The sequence below is a fragment of the Heterodontus francisci genome, chromosome 32, assembly GCF_036365525.1.
Source record: "Heterodontus francisci isolate sHetFra1 chromosome 32, sHetFra1.hap1, whole genome shotgun sequence".
Lineage (NCBI taxonomy): Eukaryota > Metazoa > Chordata > Chondrichthyes > Heterodontiformes > Heterodontidae > Heterodontus > Heterodontus francisci.
This window is the reverse complement of record NC_090402.1, coordinates 14,412,379-14,429,347: the sequence shown is the minus strand read 5'-3', so window position 1 is coordinate 14,429,347 and position 16,969 is coordinate 14,412,379. Positions and strand designations below refer to the sequence as shown.

The window sequence follows — 16,969 nt, the reverse complement described above, 5'->3', positions numbered from 1 at the left end:
GTAATATGTTACAAATAATTAATACTTAGTTTGATTTCTTCTTAGGTTCTCTTGGCCTCCCCAAACCCGACCCCAACCCTTCAGTACTCCTCTACCTTCTTGCTCTCTTGCCGTCCCAGGCTTGACTCCCTTTTAGATAAGTCGACAGCTTCCCTCTGTGCCTCTCGGAATCAGCTGAAGGGCTCATCGAGACACTTAGGGCTGACTCATTACGAGCAGCAACCGAACTGCCCCATCCTACTCTCTTGCTGAACTTCCATCCCAGCCTGTCTGCTGGGGGCTAATTTTGTCAATTTCCTTTCCATCCAATTCATCCCTGCCATTGCTGACCCTGTAGATTCTGCCAGCAGATCAGTTCTTACTGTCCCTCTACATATCTCCCTCCAGAACATCTGTTCACTTGTGAACAAGACCCTTACCATCCTTGAACTTCATCGATATCACAGCCTTAATAGAAGCCTGGCCTGGGGTAATGATACCTTCGCCCTAAATGAACCTTCCCCACCTGGCTATACCTCCCACCATGGTGACGGTATGGCTCTTATCACCAAATCACACCTTGGCTTGATCCCCTACACCTCTAGCACTTTCTCTTCCTCCTGCTCTCTCAATCCTATTCCCACTTTGGTCCACCCCTCTCAACTCTCATTCAAAATTCTCATACTCTACAACTCACCCATTGCTTTCCTGCACTGAAAATCTTCTCATCCAGTGATTTCAACCTTCATCTCAACTCAACATGCTCTCTCTCTCTCTCCTCAGTTCACTGCCCTCTTATCTTCCCTAAATCTTGCCCTCCATGAAAACTTACCAACCCATATTCATGGCCAGCACCTTGACCTTGTCATCTCCCATGGTCACAGCTAAGAACATCTTTGATCACTTCATTGTATTAATCTCCAACCACATTCCCCCTTCCACACCCCAATCCTATCTCCTTCTGCATCCACCCCTGGAAAAAAAACTACCCCCAAATTCACTTACAACTGCATTTTCAAAATCCCAACTATCTAGCCTTTGGCCCTCCATTCACCTCAACATTTCTGCAGCTATTGATTTGCTCAACCGCACCTCCACCTTTGATGCCCTAGTTCCCAATAAAACCATTATTCTCTCTCGCCCTGGCCGTTCCCAAGTATGGCCCTCATCTCTGCTCCCTTAAGTCCAAGGGACCCAGACTTGAAAGGATATGGTGGACAACTGGTTTAGTCATGCACTGCCACATCTTGTTGGACCACATAAAGCACTATCAGGACCTGCTCTCATCTGTTAAAAACACACACTATTCTAGGAACATTCTGGAATGCAAAGATAACTCCAGCTTTTCTTTACTGCAAACCGTATTCATAAACCCTTCTCCTGGTCTCCTCCACTCTAAGCTCCAACAATAAGTGTGAGGAGCTCATGGATATCTTTGTTACTTAGATTGAGCATCCAATCAGCCACCTCTTCAGTTCCTTCTACTAGCCCACCGGACCAAACTTCCTCTAAAGATCCCCCCCTACTCTAGCGCTGAACTTGTATACTTATCTAGTTTCTCTCCTACCTCCCCTCATGTCCTCTCTGAGCTCATCTTGTCCATGAGACCCACCTCCTGCTCTCTCAATCCTATTCCCACTGACCACCCAACTTCCCCTCCTGATCCCCATGTTAGCTGATATTAACAGTTCTCTCTCTTCAGTTGTTGTCCCTCTCTCCTTTAAATCTGCCGTCATCACCTCTCTCCTTAAAAACCAACCCTTGAGCCCACAGTCATTGCAAACTATTGTCCAGTCTCCAACCTCCCTTTCCTCTCCTTGAATGTGTTGTTGACTCCCAAATCCATGCTCATCTTTCCTGAACTCCACATTTGAATTCCCCCCCCCCCACCCCCAATCAGGTTTCTGCCCCAGCCACAGTAGCGAAACGGTTCTTATCAAAGTAACAAATTACATCTTATGCGACTGTAACAAAGGTAAACTATCCCTCCGCAACCTGCCTGCAGCCATGGTTGACTACAACATACTCCTCCAATGCCTCTTCACTGTTGTCCAGCTGGGGGAAACTGCACTCAACTGGTTCCATTCTCATCTATCTAATCATAGCCAGAGTATTACATGCAATGGCTTCTCTTCCTGCTTCCCCCTCATTACCTCTGGTGTCCCACATAGATCTATCCTTGGCTCACTCATGCATCTTGGCAACATCACGTGAAAGCACAGCATTAGTTTTCACATGTACACTGATGACACACAGCCCTACCTCTCCACCATCTTTTTTAACTCCTCCACTGTTGCTAAATTATCTGACTGCTTATCCGACATCCAGTACTGGATGCGCAGAAATTTCTTCCTATTAAATATTGAGAAGACTGAAGCCATTGTCTTTGGTCCCCACTCCAAACTCCATTCCCTTCCTACCAACTCAATCCCTCCCTCTGGCAACAGTCTGAGATTAAACTGGTCTGTTCGCAACCTTGGTGTCATATTTGACCCCGAAATGAGCTTCCAACCACATATTCATGCCATTAAGACTGTCTATTTCCACCTCCCTAACATCACCTAACTTGGCCTTGCCTCAGCTCATCTGCTGCTGAAATCCTCATTCATGCCTTTGTTACTTCTAGACTTGACTATTCCAACACACTCCTGGCTGGTCTCACACATTCTACCCTCCACAAACTTGAGGTCATCCAAAAGTCTGCTGCCCATGTCTGAACTCACACTAAATCTTGTTCACCTCTCACCCCTGTGCTCCCTGACCGACACTGGCTCCTACGTAAGCTATGCCTTGATTTTAAAATTCTCATCCTTGTTTTCAAATCCTGCCATGGCCTCACCCCTCCTTATCTCTGTAATCTCCTCAGCCCCACAACCCTCAGATATCTTTGCTCATCTAATTCGGGCCTTTTGAGCAACCCCGATTTTAATTGCTCCACCATTGGCGGCTGTACCTTCAGCTGTTTAGGCCCTAAGCTCTGGAATTTCCTCCCTAAATCTCTCCAACTCTCTACCTCTCTTTCTTCCTTTAATGCACTCTTTAAAACCTACTTCCTTGAACAAGCTTTTGGCCATCTGCCCTAATGTCGCCTTATGTGGTTCTAAGTTTGCTTTATTATGCTTCTGTGAAGCGCCTTCGGATGCTTTATTACATTAAAAGTGCTATAAAAAAATACACGTTGTTTGTGTAAAGCACTTTATGATACATCAACACGATGTGGCCAAACATAATGCATCTATCATTTTTATTATAAATCAGGAGCCAGCGAATGGGCAGAGAAAAGCTGCAAGCAGAGATTTTAAAAAAGCTTCATAAAGAAGCATGCAAAGAGATGATGTATCAGAAAAGGCGAGACTGAAGTTATGTGGGAGCTGGCAGGTTGTTTTTTTATTTCCATTAGCTGTAGCTGGAAAATCATTTTCAATTAGTTGATGAGTAAAATTTTCCAGCACTACCTGCAAAACAATAAAAATATTCTGCACCAGAGTCAGTTAGAAATTGGAAATACTGCAGATCATGACAACAAAAATTAAATAGATAAATCAAAAGAAAAATTAGATTGAACTATTTCAAAGGATCAAATGTGAGATTTCACCGTAGATTTATAAAAGGCCCAGGGGAAAGTTACATTTGCAGCTATGAACTCAATTAAAAAGCAGATCTACACAGGGATATTTAATACATTTAGTATGACTGAGAAGGTTTCGAGTTATGATGAATTGCAACACATGATTTGAGAATAGTGTGAAGTAAAGTGGTAAACTAATACACGCAGTGCACACCTTTAACCTCATTACTTAAATCGGTTTGTACTTTTTATGATTATTGGCCTTAAACATTTTCCACTGCTGTGATCCTCCTGACTTCACAGATGCATCTCCAATATTAAGTCTGAGAGTATTGCACCTTTCACAAAACCATATTTCTGTTGTGCAATGGAATCAGTCAGAACAGATTGGAGAAGATTATCTGACAATTTTCAGGATATCACATGACTGAACTCAGTCTCAACCAGAGAAGAAATTTATACAGAACAAAGAATGAATTGATCAGAATCAAGCAGAACAGCAGGGAATTGGTTATATACTTGGAAAAGGAAAATTTTGAATGGCTATGGGATGGAGCAAGGTGTGGGACTAAATTAATCACTCTTCCAAAGCACCAGCACAGTCATGATGGGCCAAATAACCTTCTGTGCTGTATCATGTTATGAACAGAATTTACAAAGATTTAGTATTTCTGAGGTTTTCAAGCAGCTCCCCATTAAACTCTACAAAAGATTTTTTTAATTTACAAAATGACTAAGATGTAGCTAGTGCCTTGGACACTTGACAATAGCCATTTACTACTGCACCTTGCGTTTTTAAAACTTGATTTTTCTATACCACATTCAGAAATACCCCTTGAAGAAAATTTTCTAAACTCTTAAATAATACTAATGAGATGTAGTTTTACATGGAGTACCAAGCACAAAGTACATTTCACTAGTTCTGCTTTTTAGCTTTCGACATTGTATAAAATCAATAATTGGGAACTATCTGAAAATATACGTGTACTTGGAAACTGTAACATTTAATATTCAAAAGTTTAAACCTAGTTTTCTCCTTGTAAAATCTTAAGAACAAAAGAAAACAATGACGCTGACAAATATTTCCCCTTTGGATTTAAAAAGGCCATATGAATAATAATGCAATTTACCTAAAGAGATATCATCAGGGATCTGAACGGTTTATAAAAATAAGTCAATGTTGTGTGGCAATGTGTCATTTATACAGTACCTGAAAGTGAAGTAATAAGGAAGAAGAAACTTGCCTTTATATAGCGTCTTTTAAGAACTCGAGACATCTCAAAACACTTTACAGCCAATAAAGTACTTTGAAGTGTAGTCAACGTTGTAACATAGGAAAATGCAGCAGCCAATTGGCATATGACAAGGTTCAATGAACAGCAATGAGATAAATAATCAGATCATTTGGGTTTCTGTAATGTTGGTCAAGGGATAAATTTGGCCAGGACACTAGGGAGAACTCACTTTCTTTCCCTCGAAATAGTACCATGGGATCTTTAACATTCACCCGAGGGGGCAGACAGGGCCTCAATTTAACATCTCACCCGTGAGGTGGCACCTCTGACAGTTCAGTAGTCGCTCAATGGACATTAACACTGCTTCCAGTCTCTTTTCATTAACAACCGATAAGCATCATATGCTGCTAATGTAGAAGGAAAGGACAAAAGGAGCTGACTCATTCATCAGATGCACAATGGATGTCAGAGTACAAAACGTTGCAAAAGACTATTGATAAATGCAAATCAGAAGTATTTTTACAGAATCCAACAAAGAAGAAATATTGTGGCAAACACTATGTAAATAGGACAAAAAAATTGAATATCCTTGAAATATCTAATTTCAAATACATTAATGTCATGTTTCAGTCATATAAATAACACCATTCATTACAACTCTTCATCCCCTACACAAAACTACATTGTATGGATCCCAAAGGCAGCTACATAGGATGGTGTATGATGTATGATACAGCCCATACAATACCAAATAAACATTTCATCAAAAAAAGTTTGCAAATGGGAAAAGGAACTTTTCTGCAAAACCATGTTTTGACAGTGATCACAAAGAAAATAGAGATGGAATCTTTTCAGCTATGACAATGGTCAGATTGCATTGGCAGCATTAATCTTTTACATTTTCAATGTTATCGTTCCTAGTTTGGTCCTCCTTCCGTTATAGAAGTCAAGGGTGTGGCCTATTTCAGTTAATGGTGCAGTATAAAACATGCATGTTTAATGCTAAGGATGACATTTCTTACATGGTTACCAAGCCATGTTCAGTATCTATTAAATAGCTTTTGTTTTACTTCCCATAATACTCAGTTGGCAAAGCCACTGCCCAGTGTGGAACTGAACGCAGAGGTTCAATCCCCAGTCTGTGCTGATTTAGCTTATCTCTGTCAGAGGAGCAGTATGAGTGCAATAGTTGGCCTCAGCATCCTGGGCTGAGGAAGGGGGAAATCAGCTCAGGCCCTCACTCCTGATAGCTACTCAATTGACATTCACTTTTCTGGACTCACACATGAAGAATGGGTAATTGGGAGAGGCACCAGAGGGTATGCAATGTCCATGGGACCATAGCCCAGCTTGAGAAAAGGAGTTTAAAAAAAGCATCATTGTTCAACTCAGAAATTTCTTTTACCTACACTACTGGCATAAACTCAAAGCTACAAATAAAGTGGAACGTTTTTCAGTCTTCATTATTGTTTTTCTATCACCATAATGCAATGTTATGCAGAATCTAATCACTCTTTTTTGATTTACCTTGTCTTATATCCTATTCTTTTTGAACTTGATGATGTCCTTTCACTACAGAGCTTGGCCCTTCATCTAGGTTTCTTAACAAAAACAATGCTTAGAAGAAACAAAATGATATGATAAACTTTTAAATGCATACCAAAAAGCTGAAATGCATCAAACACCAGATGACGATACATAAAAATCAATATATTTTGGGTTTTCTCTACATTTGCAAATTGTTCATTGTGATTTGTTAAAAAGGCAATGAGCATGTGAACAGCAAGCCCCTTTCAATTCCTTAAGCAGTATTGTGGCACTTTATCTTTTCAATGGTTTTTTTTTTTAAAAAGGAGAAATATACTAAAATTACAAACTGAACTCTACCTACTTACTCACCGAGCTACATGCTATGAATGATGGGCTGACTGCAAAAAGATCAGATATAGGATCATAACCTTGAGCAAATTCAAAGTTAATCTTTTAGTCCAAGACTAAACTAAATTCAGCAGTTTATTTTAGAGTAGTAGGGGCGTGGAACGCCCTGCCTGCAACAGTAGTAGACTCGCCAACTTTAAGGGCATTTAAGTGGTCATTGGATAGACATATGGATGAAAATGGAATAGTGTAGGTCAGATGGTTTCACAGGTCGGCGCAACATCGAGGGCTGAAGGGCCTGTACTGCGCTGTAATGTTCTATGTTCTAGAACCATATTATTTTTTATATACTATTTAAACAAATGTAATTGTGGAGGACTGAAACATGAAATATTTCTGTAATTCTGAAAACTAGTTATTAAATTAAAAACAAATTTTAAAAAACCTAAGGTCACAAGCTATCTTACTGTTAGGGATTCTATAATTGGCTAGAGAGGGGCAAATTTGATTGGAGGTCTTAATTCTGCTGTAATGTGCATGTGTGAACAACACAATTATTTCTGTCAGGACAGCAGATTTTGATTTTGGAAACACCTTTGGACAAGGTTCCATACTGTTACAGGATCTATGTTGTTGTATTATTGTTTTTACAAGAGGGTGATAAGACACATAACAAATCAAATAAAACTTGTGATTATCAGAGAAAAATTTCAGGTTTGTATTACAAAGCAGAATTAACCAAGTTTTCTCTATAACAAATCCATCCACTTGTGCTCTAAATGCAACAAATCACACTGTACAGTATTGGGGGGGAACTAGGTTGTAAACTCAAATTAAACTAGCTAATGTTATATTAAAACAGTGCAGTCACTAACATTTTCACTGTATATAGATAATTTGTTCATGCGCCCCTATAAATAGCTTTCAAGACTTCTACACCCATTGAATTTCCTGGTCTCAGCCTCAATACCCACAGCCCCCTCTTCCCAAAACAGCCAGACTACAAGAGGTTGTGGGACAAAATCTGCATCCAACCACTCAGTGACATAGCACATAATGTCAAGGTGCTTTGCTGCAGGCCACCCCACTCTCTGTGTTTCTTCTGAATCCCATCATCATTCATTTTAATAAGAGCAGAACATGCTGGAAATGCATGCCTTGTTAATCAACATTAGAAACCAACTGTTAGGTCAATATTTTAATATAATGATTCTTAATCTTTTAGCTGCTGATCAACCTTTTCATTTTTACTGATACTTTATTTTTACATATAGTCATTTATAAGAATGCCTTACTCAATACAGCAATAAAGTGGAATAAACATATTTTGTAACAAATTGAATTAACATTACTGGCATTATTAGCAGTTCTGATGAAGGGCACAGGCCTGAAATGTCAACTCTGCTTCTCTCTCCACAGATGCTGCCTGACCTGCTGAGTATTTCCAGCATTTTCTGTTTTTATTTAACATTACTACCATCCGAAAGGCCAGGGTGGCTAGCAGCAAGTGTATGTTCTTCTTCTCTGCTTTCTCCCCAAACATCCCTCTCCATCTTTGCTGAAGACATTGATCCGGAAGGAGTTATAGCTCCATAGGCCTCCTGTACCTTGCCTGAGTGCCCAGGCTTCATACAGAAGCCAAGACTTCATATGGGAGTCAAGACAGCATGCACGAGCTGGTAACGCAGCCTTGAGGCACATATAAAGGCACTTGGGGGCTGTTAGTACATATCCCAGAGCGTTCAGGAGATTAAATTCAAATCTCAATCTTTAGTGGTTTACAGCAACCTGAAGAATATAATTAATCCTCAATTCACTTGTTAATCCAACTAGGGCTAACATTAAATCAATGCAGTCAATGTGATTTTTATTGCTTTCTGTCAATTTGTTTACATTTCACTATAAGGAGCTCTGGACTTGCAGAAATGAAAACTAAATCATTCATTTAATTCCCTGCTAATTAACTTATTTGTATGGCTGGAACTTTATATTTGTGTATGATTATTGGAATGCTAGGAAAATATTCTAAGTGTCTTCAAGCTGATTAGGAAATTATCATTTTCCATAATTCACTTTTAATCTTTATAAAACCAGCATTCAATTCTTTCAGAAGTCATTACTTCTGTCCAGAGATAAAATTGCTAATTGATTATATTTTGTGTCAGATGGCTCAAGCACTTCTCTAACCTTCATACATCATAACTATCTGTAGTTCTACTCATTACAGATTTTTATCTTATTTTTCCACTTTTTGACTGAGCTGCCTGAAGCATACCTCCATGAAGTAAAATGGCCATGTTTTCACCTGTGAGCTGAGAAAATATCAAAAGGCTATTTGACTAACCAATTCTAATTCTGCTTTTTAGGCAGTTCCTCGGGATCAAGGATGACTTGCTCCCACTCTGGTTCAAAGAGTTCTGAGATCGTTGCTAAGTCCAGTGCATGATCTGCAGACTCTGCCACAAGAAGGGCAGGTGATGCTTGAAGGGTCAGGTAGATGAGTAGTTTGGAGGTTTGTGCTCTCCCTCCAATGCCTAGTCCTGATAAAGTCCCTCGAGGTGTACGATGCCTTCCTGAATGAGCTTTCTCCATCTGGGATGGTCATGAGACAAAGACTCCCAGGAGTTGACGGTGATGTTTGATCTCTTCAGGGATGTGTTGAGGACATTTCTAAAGCATTTCCACTGTCCTCCTGGGATTCTCCTGCTGTGACCAAGTTCTGAGTAGAACAGCCGCTTCAGGAGTCTGGTGTTAGGCATGCGAGTGACATGTCCCACCCATCAGAGCTGGTTTTGGGTGATTAGTGCCCCATTGCGAGAGGACGCTGCAGTTGGACCGCCTTTCTTGCCATTGGATTCGAAGGATCTTGCAGATGCATCTCTGGTGGTACTTCTCCAGTGCTTTTAGGTGCCTGCTCTAGGTTGTCCAGGTCTCCAAAGCATATAGAAGCACCGAGATCACTGCTGCCCAGTATACAATGATCTTAGTGTCGATTTGAGATCCTGATCCTCAAATACTCTCTTTCTCAGTCAGCCGAAGGCTGAGCTGGCACACTGGAGGCGATGATGAACCTTGTTGTCTATGTCTGCCTTCGCCGAGAGGAGACTCCAAAAATATGGAAAATGGTCCACATTTTCCAGGATCTTGCCATTGATCTTGATTGACACGGAGAGGTGTTGTACTGTGGGAGCCGGCTGAAAGAGGACCCATTTTCTCATATGCTTTGGAAAAGAAGTTGACAATGATCTGAAGCTCAGAGTGAGCGCACACACAAGCATCATGTCCATACTTGAGCTCACAGCTGTGGTTGGAGTGAGTTTGGTTTTGGATTAAAGGTGGTATAACAGTTTCCTGTCTATTCTGTAGATTATCTCCATGCCTGTGGGTTGTTTACTGGAGGTGAGGTATAGCATTGCAGTGAGGAAAATGGAGAAGAGGGTTTGTGCAATAACACAACCTTGCTTGACCTCGGTCTTGACTGAGATTGGGTCTGTGGCGGTTCTGTTGGTGAGGATCATGGCTTGCGTGTCATCGTGGTGACAAACTTCTGAGGGAAGCCAAATTTGAGCAGGATGCTCCATAAGCCTTCACGGTTGACAGAGTCAAAGGCTTTTGTGAGGTTGTAAAAGGCCATGTACAGCAGTTGGCGTTGTTCCCTGCATTTTTCTTGGATTTGCCTCACAGTGACAATCATGTCTGTGGTGCCGTTGGATGGACAAAAGCCGCACTGCGACCCCAGAAGGAGCTTTTCAGCTACTGATAGGAGGTGATTAAGGAGGATTCTTGCAATGATCTTCCCTGTGGCGGACAGCAGGGAGATTCCTCTGTAGTTGTTGTAATCGGTCTGGTCTCCCATCTGGAATACAGTCACAATCCGCAGCGTCCCTGAAGGCCCCCAGCAAGCTCTCCTCATCTCAGAAGAGGGATATGAGGTGGTGCAGTCCTTCCAGGAGTGTATCTCCACCATTATTCAAGGATTCCGTCTCCAGAGGCTTTGTTGTTCTTCAGCTATTAAATGGCTTTTTCAACCTCGCTCCAGACTGAGATAGCACCGAGACTGAGCTACACAGTTGTTGTAGGATGGAGTTGAGGACATTCAAGTCGAAGACAGAGTCTCAGATGAGGAATTATTTGAAATGTTCCCTCCAGCAAGCATTGACTGCCTCCCTGTCCTTGATGAGCTCTCCTCCATGTTTGGCTCTCAGCAGGGTGGGCCCTTGAGTTCTTGGGCCTAGATCACCTTGACAGCACTGAAGAAACTGTGCATGTCATTGGTGTCTGCAAGTTGCTGGATCTCTCCTGCTGTTTCTATCACCATTTGTTTTTAATATTCCAGGTTTTATGCTGCACTATTGCCTTCAGAAGCCTGTAGGATTGCTGCATTATCTTGGATGTGTGGTGAAATTTCCAGTCTGCGAAGGCTTTGCGCTTACGCTTGATTAGGTCTTGTATTGCTTGATTGGTCCTTGCCCTGATTCTAATTAATTATACGTGCACACACACTCTTTCTTGCTGAATAGCATGAGGAACAAGAAACCATGGCTGATTCTCCCCTTCCTAGCTGAGAGGTGCTAAGGCAACTGCAGTACTCCTATTGCTGCCCAAGCTGCAATTCATTAATTCAGCATAGACCAGGATCAAATATGGGACCTTTAGGATTATAAGGCTATACTGGGAAGTGCCTTTTCCCCACTTGGCCATTGGAAACGCTGATTACATCCTACTGGCTGTAGAGAAGTCTGTAGTTTTACAGAAGGTAAATAATTATAAATACAGGTTTGTATTTGGTTTATAATGTCAGTTTCGTAGCCAGCAGGAATATAGCATTTGCAACAAGCAATAACTTGATTTGATATAGTGTCTTTAACAAAGAAAACACATCCCAAGATGCTTCAAAGGGATGTAAATCAGGCAAAAATGATGTAGCGGCAAATAAGGTGATATTAGGAGGGATGAGCCAAAGTTTTGTCAAATAGGTGGGTTTTAAAGGAAGGTGTTAAAAGGAGGAGAGGGAGGTGGAGAGGAAATTTGAAAGTGTGGGGCCTAGATTGCTGTCAGTGATTGGGCGAAGTGAGGAGGATGCACAAGACGTCAGAGCTGGAGGAACGGAGAGTTCTGGTAGGGCTATATGACTGAAAGAGGTTAGAGATACAGAGGGGTGAGACCATGAAATGATTTTAACATGATAAAGAGAATTTTAAATTGGAACATTGGGGGTCCAAGAGCCAACGTAGGTCAGCAATGACAGGAACGATTAGTGAAATGGGACTTGGCCTAAATTAAACAAGCATATATAACATTCAGTTTGAAAATGGAATAAAAACTTAGCCTCCAAAGGAAAGTTTCATACTGGTGTAACTCTACAGGTACTGCAGTCCAAATCAGCCAATATCCAAAGTCCCAAATGGTTCTGTTGCCCAACAACTCTAGTGCCATGCTGATATGCCTCACTCATATATTGACTACCTCCCTGTTTCCACTTTTGAGTAGGAAAGGTGAGAGGGTTAAGGAGGTCTGATTTTGGTGCTAATTTTTGTAAACCATGTACTTCATGTCAAATCTAATTACTTTCACAGACTGACTACTGTTTCAGCTCCAGGGCACTGACTGCTTTCATTTGCTACAGTTAGGTGGATAGTTTAGTAATCTCCCAGAGCAAATCTGCAAATGGAGGCTTTAGCACAAAGCCAACACTGCATGGAATGATAGATATCAGTGCAACAGTGTTAGCACAATGAAATCCATCCAAATACATATTACAGAGCATTTAATAGCAGACTGCTCAAATCATTGCAAAACAGTGCTATTCGCCAATAATTTTAATTTTTCAGTCATTATGATCCAGTGTCAATTTCTACACAACAGAGCTATACCAATAAGTACACGGTTGCATAACCTTACCTAATAATTTGAGGCCATATAAGAAATATAAAGATCTCAATAAGTATTTACTAATTTTTTGGGATTTAATTATTTTATTCCCTTTCTTTTGGTTGGACTTTCTGCACTCTGCAGGCTGATGTCAGTATTCCCAAACTCAAGTGCCAAATGCACTGGAGTTTTCCATGGTGTCTTTTCCTTCAGTTTTCCCTTTCTGCTTCAAGAGAGGTGTCTGCTCTACACTTGATACCAATATTCCCTTTAAAATTTTCAGCCCATTTTGTTCAGTGCATAGCCCCTTTAAATTGATTTGCACAGCCGCACATACATGTTATTTCTCACAGAACGAGGCCTGTGCAGTATTTTTCAGGCTACTATGCAGCTGCAATACCTGCGCAACGTAGCTGGACATTGCTTCATACCATGCTGCAATGCTGTACCTGAAATGATAAAATAATCATGGAACAAATCAAGAGTGCAAACTTTATATTCAGCATCCCTACCTGTTACTTTGCAACTTCAATGCTATGGTGCCCCAATATACTTTAAAGAGAACTTTACATAGATTTACAAGCTTTACCTTTAAAAGGTTCCGGTTAGGCCCCACTTGGAGCACTGCGTTCAGTTCTGGTCACCACACTTCAGGAAGGATATCAGGGTCCTTGAGAAGGTGCAGAGGAGATTTACCAGAATGGTTCCAGGGATGGGGGATTTTAGTTACAAGGTTAGGTTGGAAAAGCTAGGCTCATTCTCATTAGAACAAAGGAGATTGAGAGGAGATTTAATAGAAGTGTACAAGATTATGACAGGCTTAGATATGTTAGACAAGGAAAAGCTGTTCCCATTAACTAATGGCACAAGGACTAGGAGACACAGTTTGAAAGCGTTGGGCATAAAATGCAGGAAGAATATGAGGAAGCACTTGTTTATGCAGCGGGTGGTAATGATCTAGAACTCGCTTCCCACAAGGGTGGTGGATGTGGAGACAATGAATGACTTCAAGAGGATGGCCACTTAAGAGAAATAGACAAACAGGGCTACAGGGATCGAGTGGGGGAGTGGGACTGACAGGATAGCTCTGTGGCGAGCCAGCATGGACTGGATGGGCCGAGTGGTCTCTTTCTGTGCCGTAAATTACACTATGACTCTACAGTGCAAATACCCTAGAAACTGCAGATTCAAACAAATGCAAATTTTAATAACATTAGACATCTATGAACTGAGAAACATCACTAAATGTACACCACTATCTTCCTTAAAGGTTGAAAAGCAATACCTTCATTTGATTTTCAGAACAGCAGGTTATGTAATTTGCAAAGATAATTTTCTTTTTGCATGGAAAATGAAACATTGTACATGATTTTAGCTAAAATTTGAATAATTTCTCAGCAGAAAAAAATATAAATGTTCCCATTTTAATCTGCTGACAATAACCTCTGGGTGTGTTGGTGTGCATGTCTATGTGGGAGGGGGTGTGCACGGCAGGGAGCTGGGTTGTGGGGTGTATCAGCCACAGCTAATTCATCTTCAGCTCATTAGTTCCTGCTCCTGATCAGGGATTTGAAAACATTTTTATTTTTTTCAAAATCCAGTTCCTAATGGAACTACATCTGAATCACAAAACTAATACATCATACTAAATGGGCAGTCTCACTCAGAGGGCTCATATGATCGCAGTATAGGAAATGGAAAAAGGCACGGGGTAGCACAGGGAGGGTGACTCATTTCAGCTTGAGGATTGACACACATTCCTTTGGTACAGCAGAGTCAGCTTTACCTTGCATCTAACTACTTTATCTTGAATAGCTTGATGCTGACATTTGAGGGCTGGATTTTGTGCTTGAGGCATAGCTCCGAATACTGGGCCGAAAAGGCAGGGGGAACCCCGCCTCTGCTTTTTCGCGGCCCCCTGGAGCGATCCTCTGGTTTTTTTTAAATCAAAGTTTCAGGAGGTGGGATCCCGCTACCTTTAAAGGCGGGGATCCTGCCTCCAAGAGCTGCCAGCCAATCGGAGAGCCAGCAGGTCAGCAGTATTGGCAGCGCCATCGGAAGTGGTGGCCACTGCTGGTACTGCAGAGGCTTCGGACCTAGGCCCTGCGCTGGAACGCGAACACGGGGTAGATGAGGCAGTGTCGCTGGGGCCAGTCCAGAAAACTCCGGTAAGGGGGGGTGGGGCGGGGGGTAAAGTTGTTCCCAGTGGGGGTTCTCCATGGGCCACAGATATCCCATGAAGGAAGGACACCACCCCCCCCCCCCCCCCACCAAACCCGCAGAGAGGGTGCCTCGTTTTACAGGGTGTCCTCCCCATGTGCCCAGGGCCCACCCCCCACCACTGGTAAGATCCCAGCAGCGCTGGGAACAGGTCCTTAATTGGACACTAATAGTCCACAAGGGCTCAATTGGCCTCTGGGTGGAAAGGCTGTCGTTGACCTATCCTGTCCCTGGGAAGATTGCTGGGTGACAGGGTGACAGTGGGTCTTCTGCCATGCCACAACCACCACCCCCCCCCCCACCCCTCGCAATACTCCGTGTCCCCCCCCCCACCGCCTCCGAACCCACCTTGGAGCCACACAAAATCCCTGCCTTGGTGTCCAAAATGGAGTAATTCACTCTTGCAACTAAATCTAACCCGATCCTCACTAGTAATATGCATACAAGTAATTCCACCAAAGTTTTCTGACTTCCTATCTGGACCACAAACATTCATCCTCCTCTTAACCTGCCTCCCGAACCCCCAGACTAGAGACACAGAAACCAATTGCAGCAGTTGAGATTGCCACATGTTGAGTTCAAATGTCAAACTACCCCTCTCTTTGGTCTGTAAGGCTCAATACTATACCACATGGTTTACACAGTGAGCTATCAGAAGGATCTGACTGTAAACAATGTATTGGTTTGATATCAAACTCTCATCCTTATAAGTTTCTAATATTAACATAATGAACCCCTGCGAACTCTCAACATCTCTGGATAGCTGGCATTAAAATAAAGTAATCCAATCAATCCTCTGGTACACAACAAAAATACCAGAATATCACTAAGAGAATTGATGTGCAAAAAAAAATCATCAATGCCATTTAATAAAGAAACCCTGACTTTCGAACCAACACAGTTGAAATTGGCAAATTTTCAATTTTGTTCTGTCCTAAATAAGAAAAAAAGCAAATCCTAAAGTGCATTATAACAGAACTTAATTCTTGATTTTTTCTGTACACTTTAGAACACTTTTGTGTCAGTTCTAAATGATAGAAATATTCCTTAAACGTATACAGAGTTTCATTCAAAGTCCAATCTTTATAAAGCAATTTACATCAATAGCAGCAATAAACACAAATGGCCAATATACAGAATTTACCATTTTCCGCTCTTGCTTGAGCTCCTGGATATAACGCGACAGATCAGCGAATATTAGCCCACTCATGTTCTCAGCGATTACTTCATGCTGGCCTGCATAGTCGTTCATTTCATTCAGAATGGCTAGAAATGCTCGACATGATGTGTATCTGTAAAATAATGTATTCAGCTATTATTCAGTTATATTCTGCTTGTTTCTCCTTAAAAACTTGATTCCAAATTTGTAAATCTAGAATCACGGGGTTAGGATAAATGAAATCTAGAAGTAAACTAGTTTCAAAATTTATCTTCAACTTCCAAAAATTGGATGCGTTGACTTTCCAAATTTCCTAAAATACAACTTGTGACCATATTGTAATATCTTCTTCAGAAAATATATTAACAATTGATACGGACAAGCAACACTTCACTGTAAGCACAAGCTGAACTACAAAGACAATGCACTCAAAGCAGATCAATTGAGAGTGTTGGAGATTTTATACATCATCCAAATAACTGTGCAACACAGGTATCAAGTAATATCACCAAGCAAAAACAAATGCAATATTTTGGTTAAAAAATTCTGCGATTACTAGTTTTTAATTTGTGGTGTAAACAAGATGATAAGTATAAAGTTGTTCCCCTTACATTGGTATTCTTGCTGATTATCCTGATGAGTGCAAGACGAAAAGCTTTGACAACATGCCTCTATTTTCAGCACTACTCAATAAAGGCCTGCTACCCGACTCGAACCCGATGGGACCCGACTACATGTGTCGGGTTCAGGTCAGGTCGGGTTGCATTTCCGGGTCCGGCATTCCGGCTAGGACTGGGCCAGGTCAGACACGCTCCATCACAGGTAAGTGGCTCCACTGTTAATTTAATTTTTGGACCAGAAAGGTGGTTTTATTACAGTTATTTTAAGCTTGTGCAGATCAGCAAGAAAGTGAAAAATGGAAGGTAAATTAACTGATGGTCGGGTCGGGTCGGGCGTGGAAAAAAATGGAAGGACTCAGGCCAAGTCGGGCTCGGGTCAGATGTGGTTCTGTCGGACTTGGGTCAGGATTTTATTTTGCCGAACTGAGCAGGCCTTTAA

The 16,969-nt window shown here is 41.5% G+C and overlaps 1 protein-coding gene across 8 annotated transcripts in view; it reads right to left on the bottom strand.

Moving 5' to 3' along the window:
* The window catches only part of fnbp1b (formin binding protein 1b), a 308,796-nt gene that overhangs the window by 149,451 nt on the left and 142,376 nt on the right, over positions 1 to 16,969 (bottom strand). For all 8 annotated transcript variants that reach the window (XM_068012288.1, XM_068012286.1, XM_068012284.1 and 5 more), the window contains exon 4: positions 15,896 to 16,043. In XM_068012288.1, the coding sequence (XP_067868389.1) occupies positions 15,896 to 16,043 (148 nt within the window). The remainder of the gene's footprint in view (positions 1 to 15,895; positions 16,044 to 16,969) is intronic.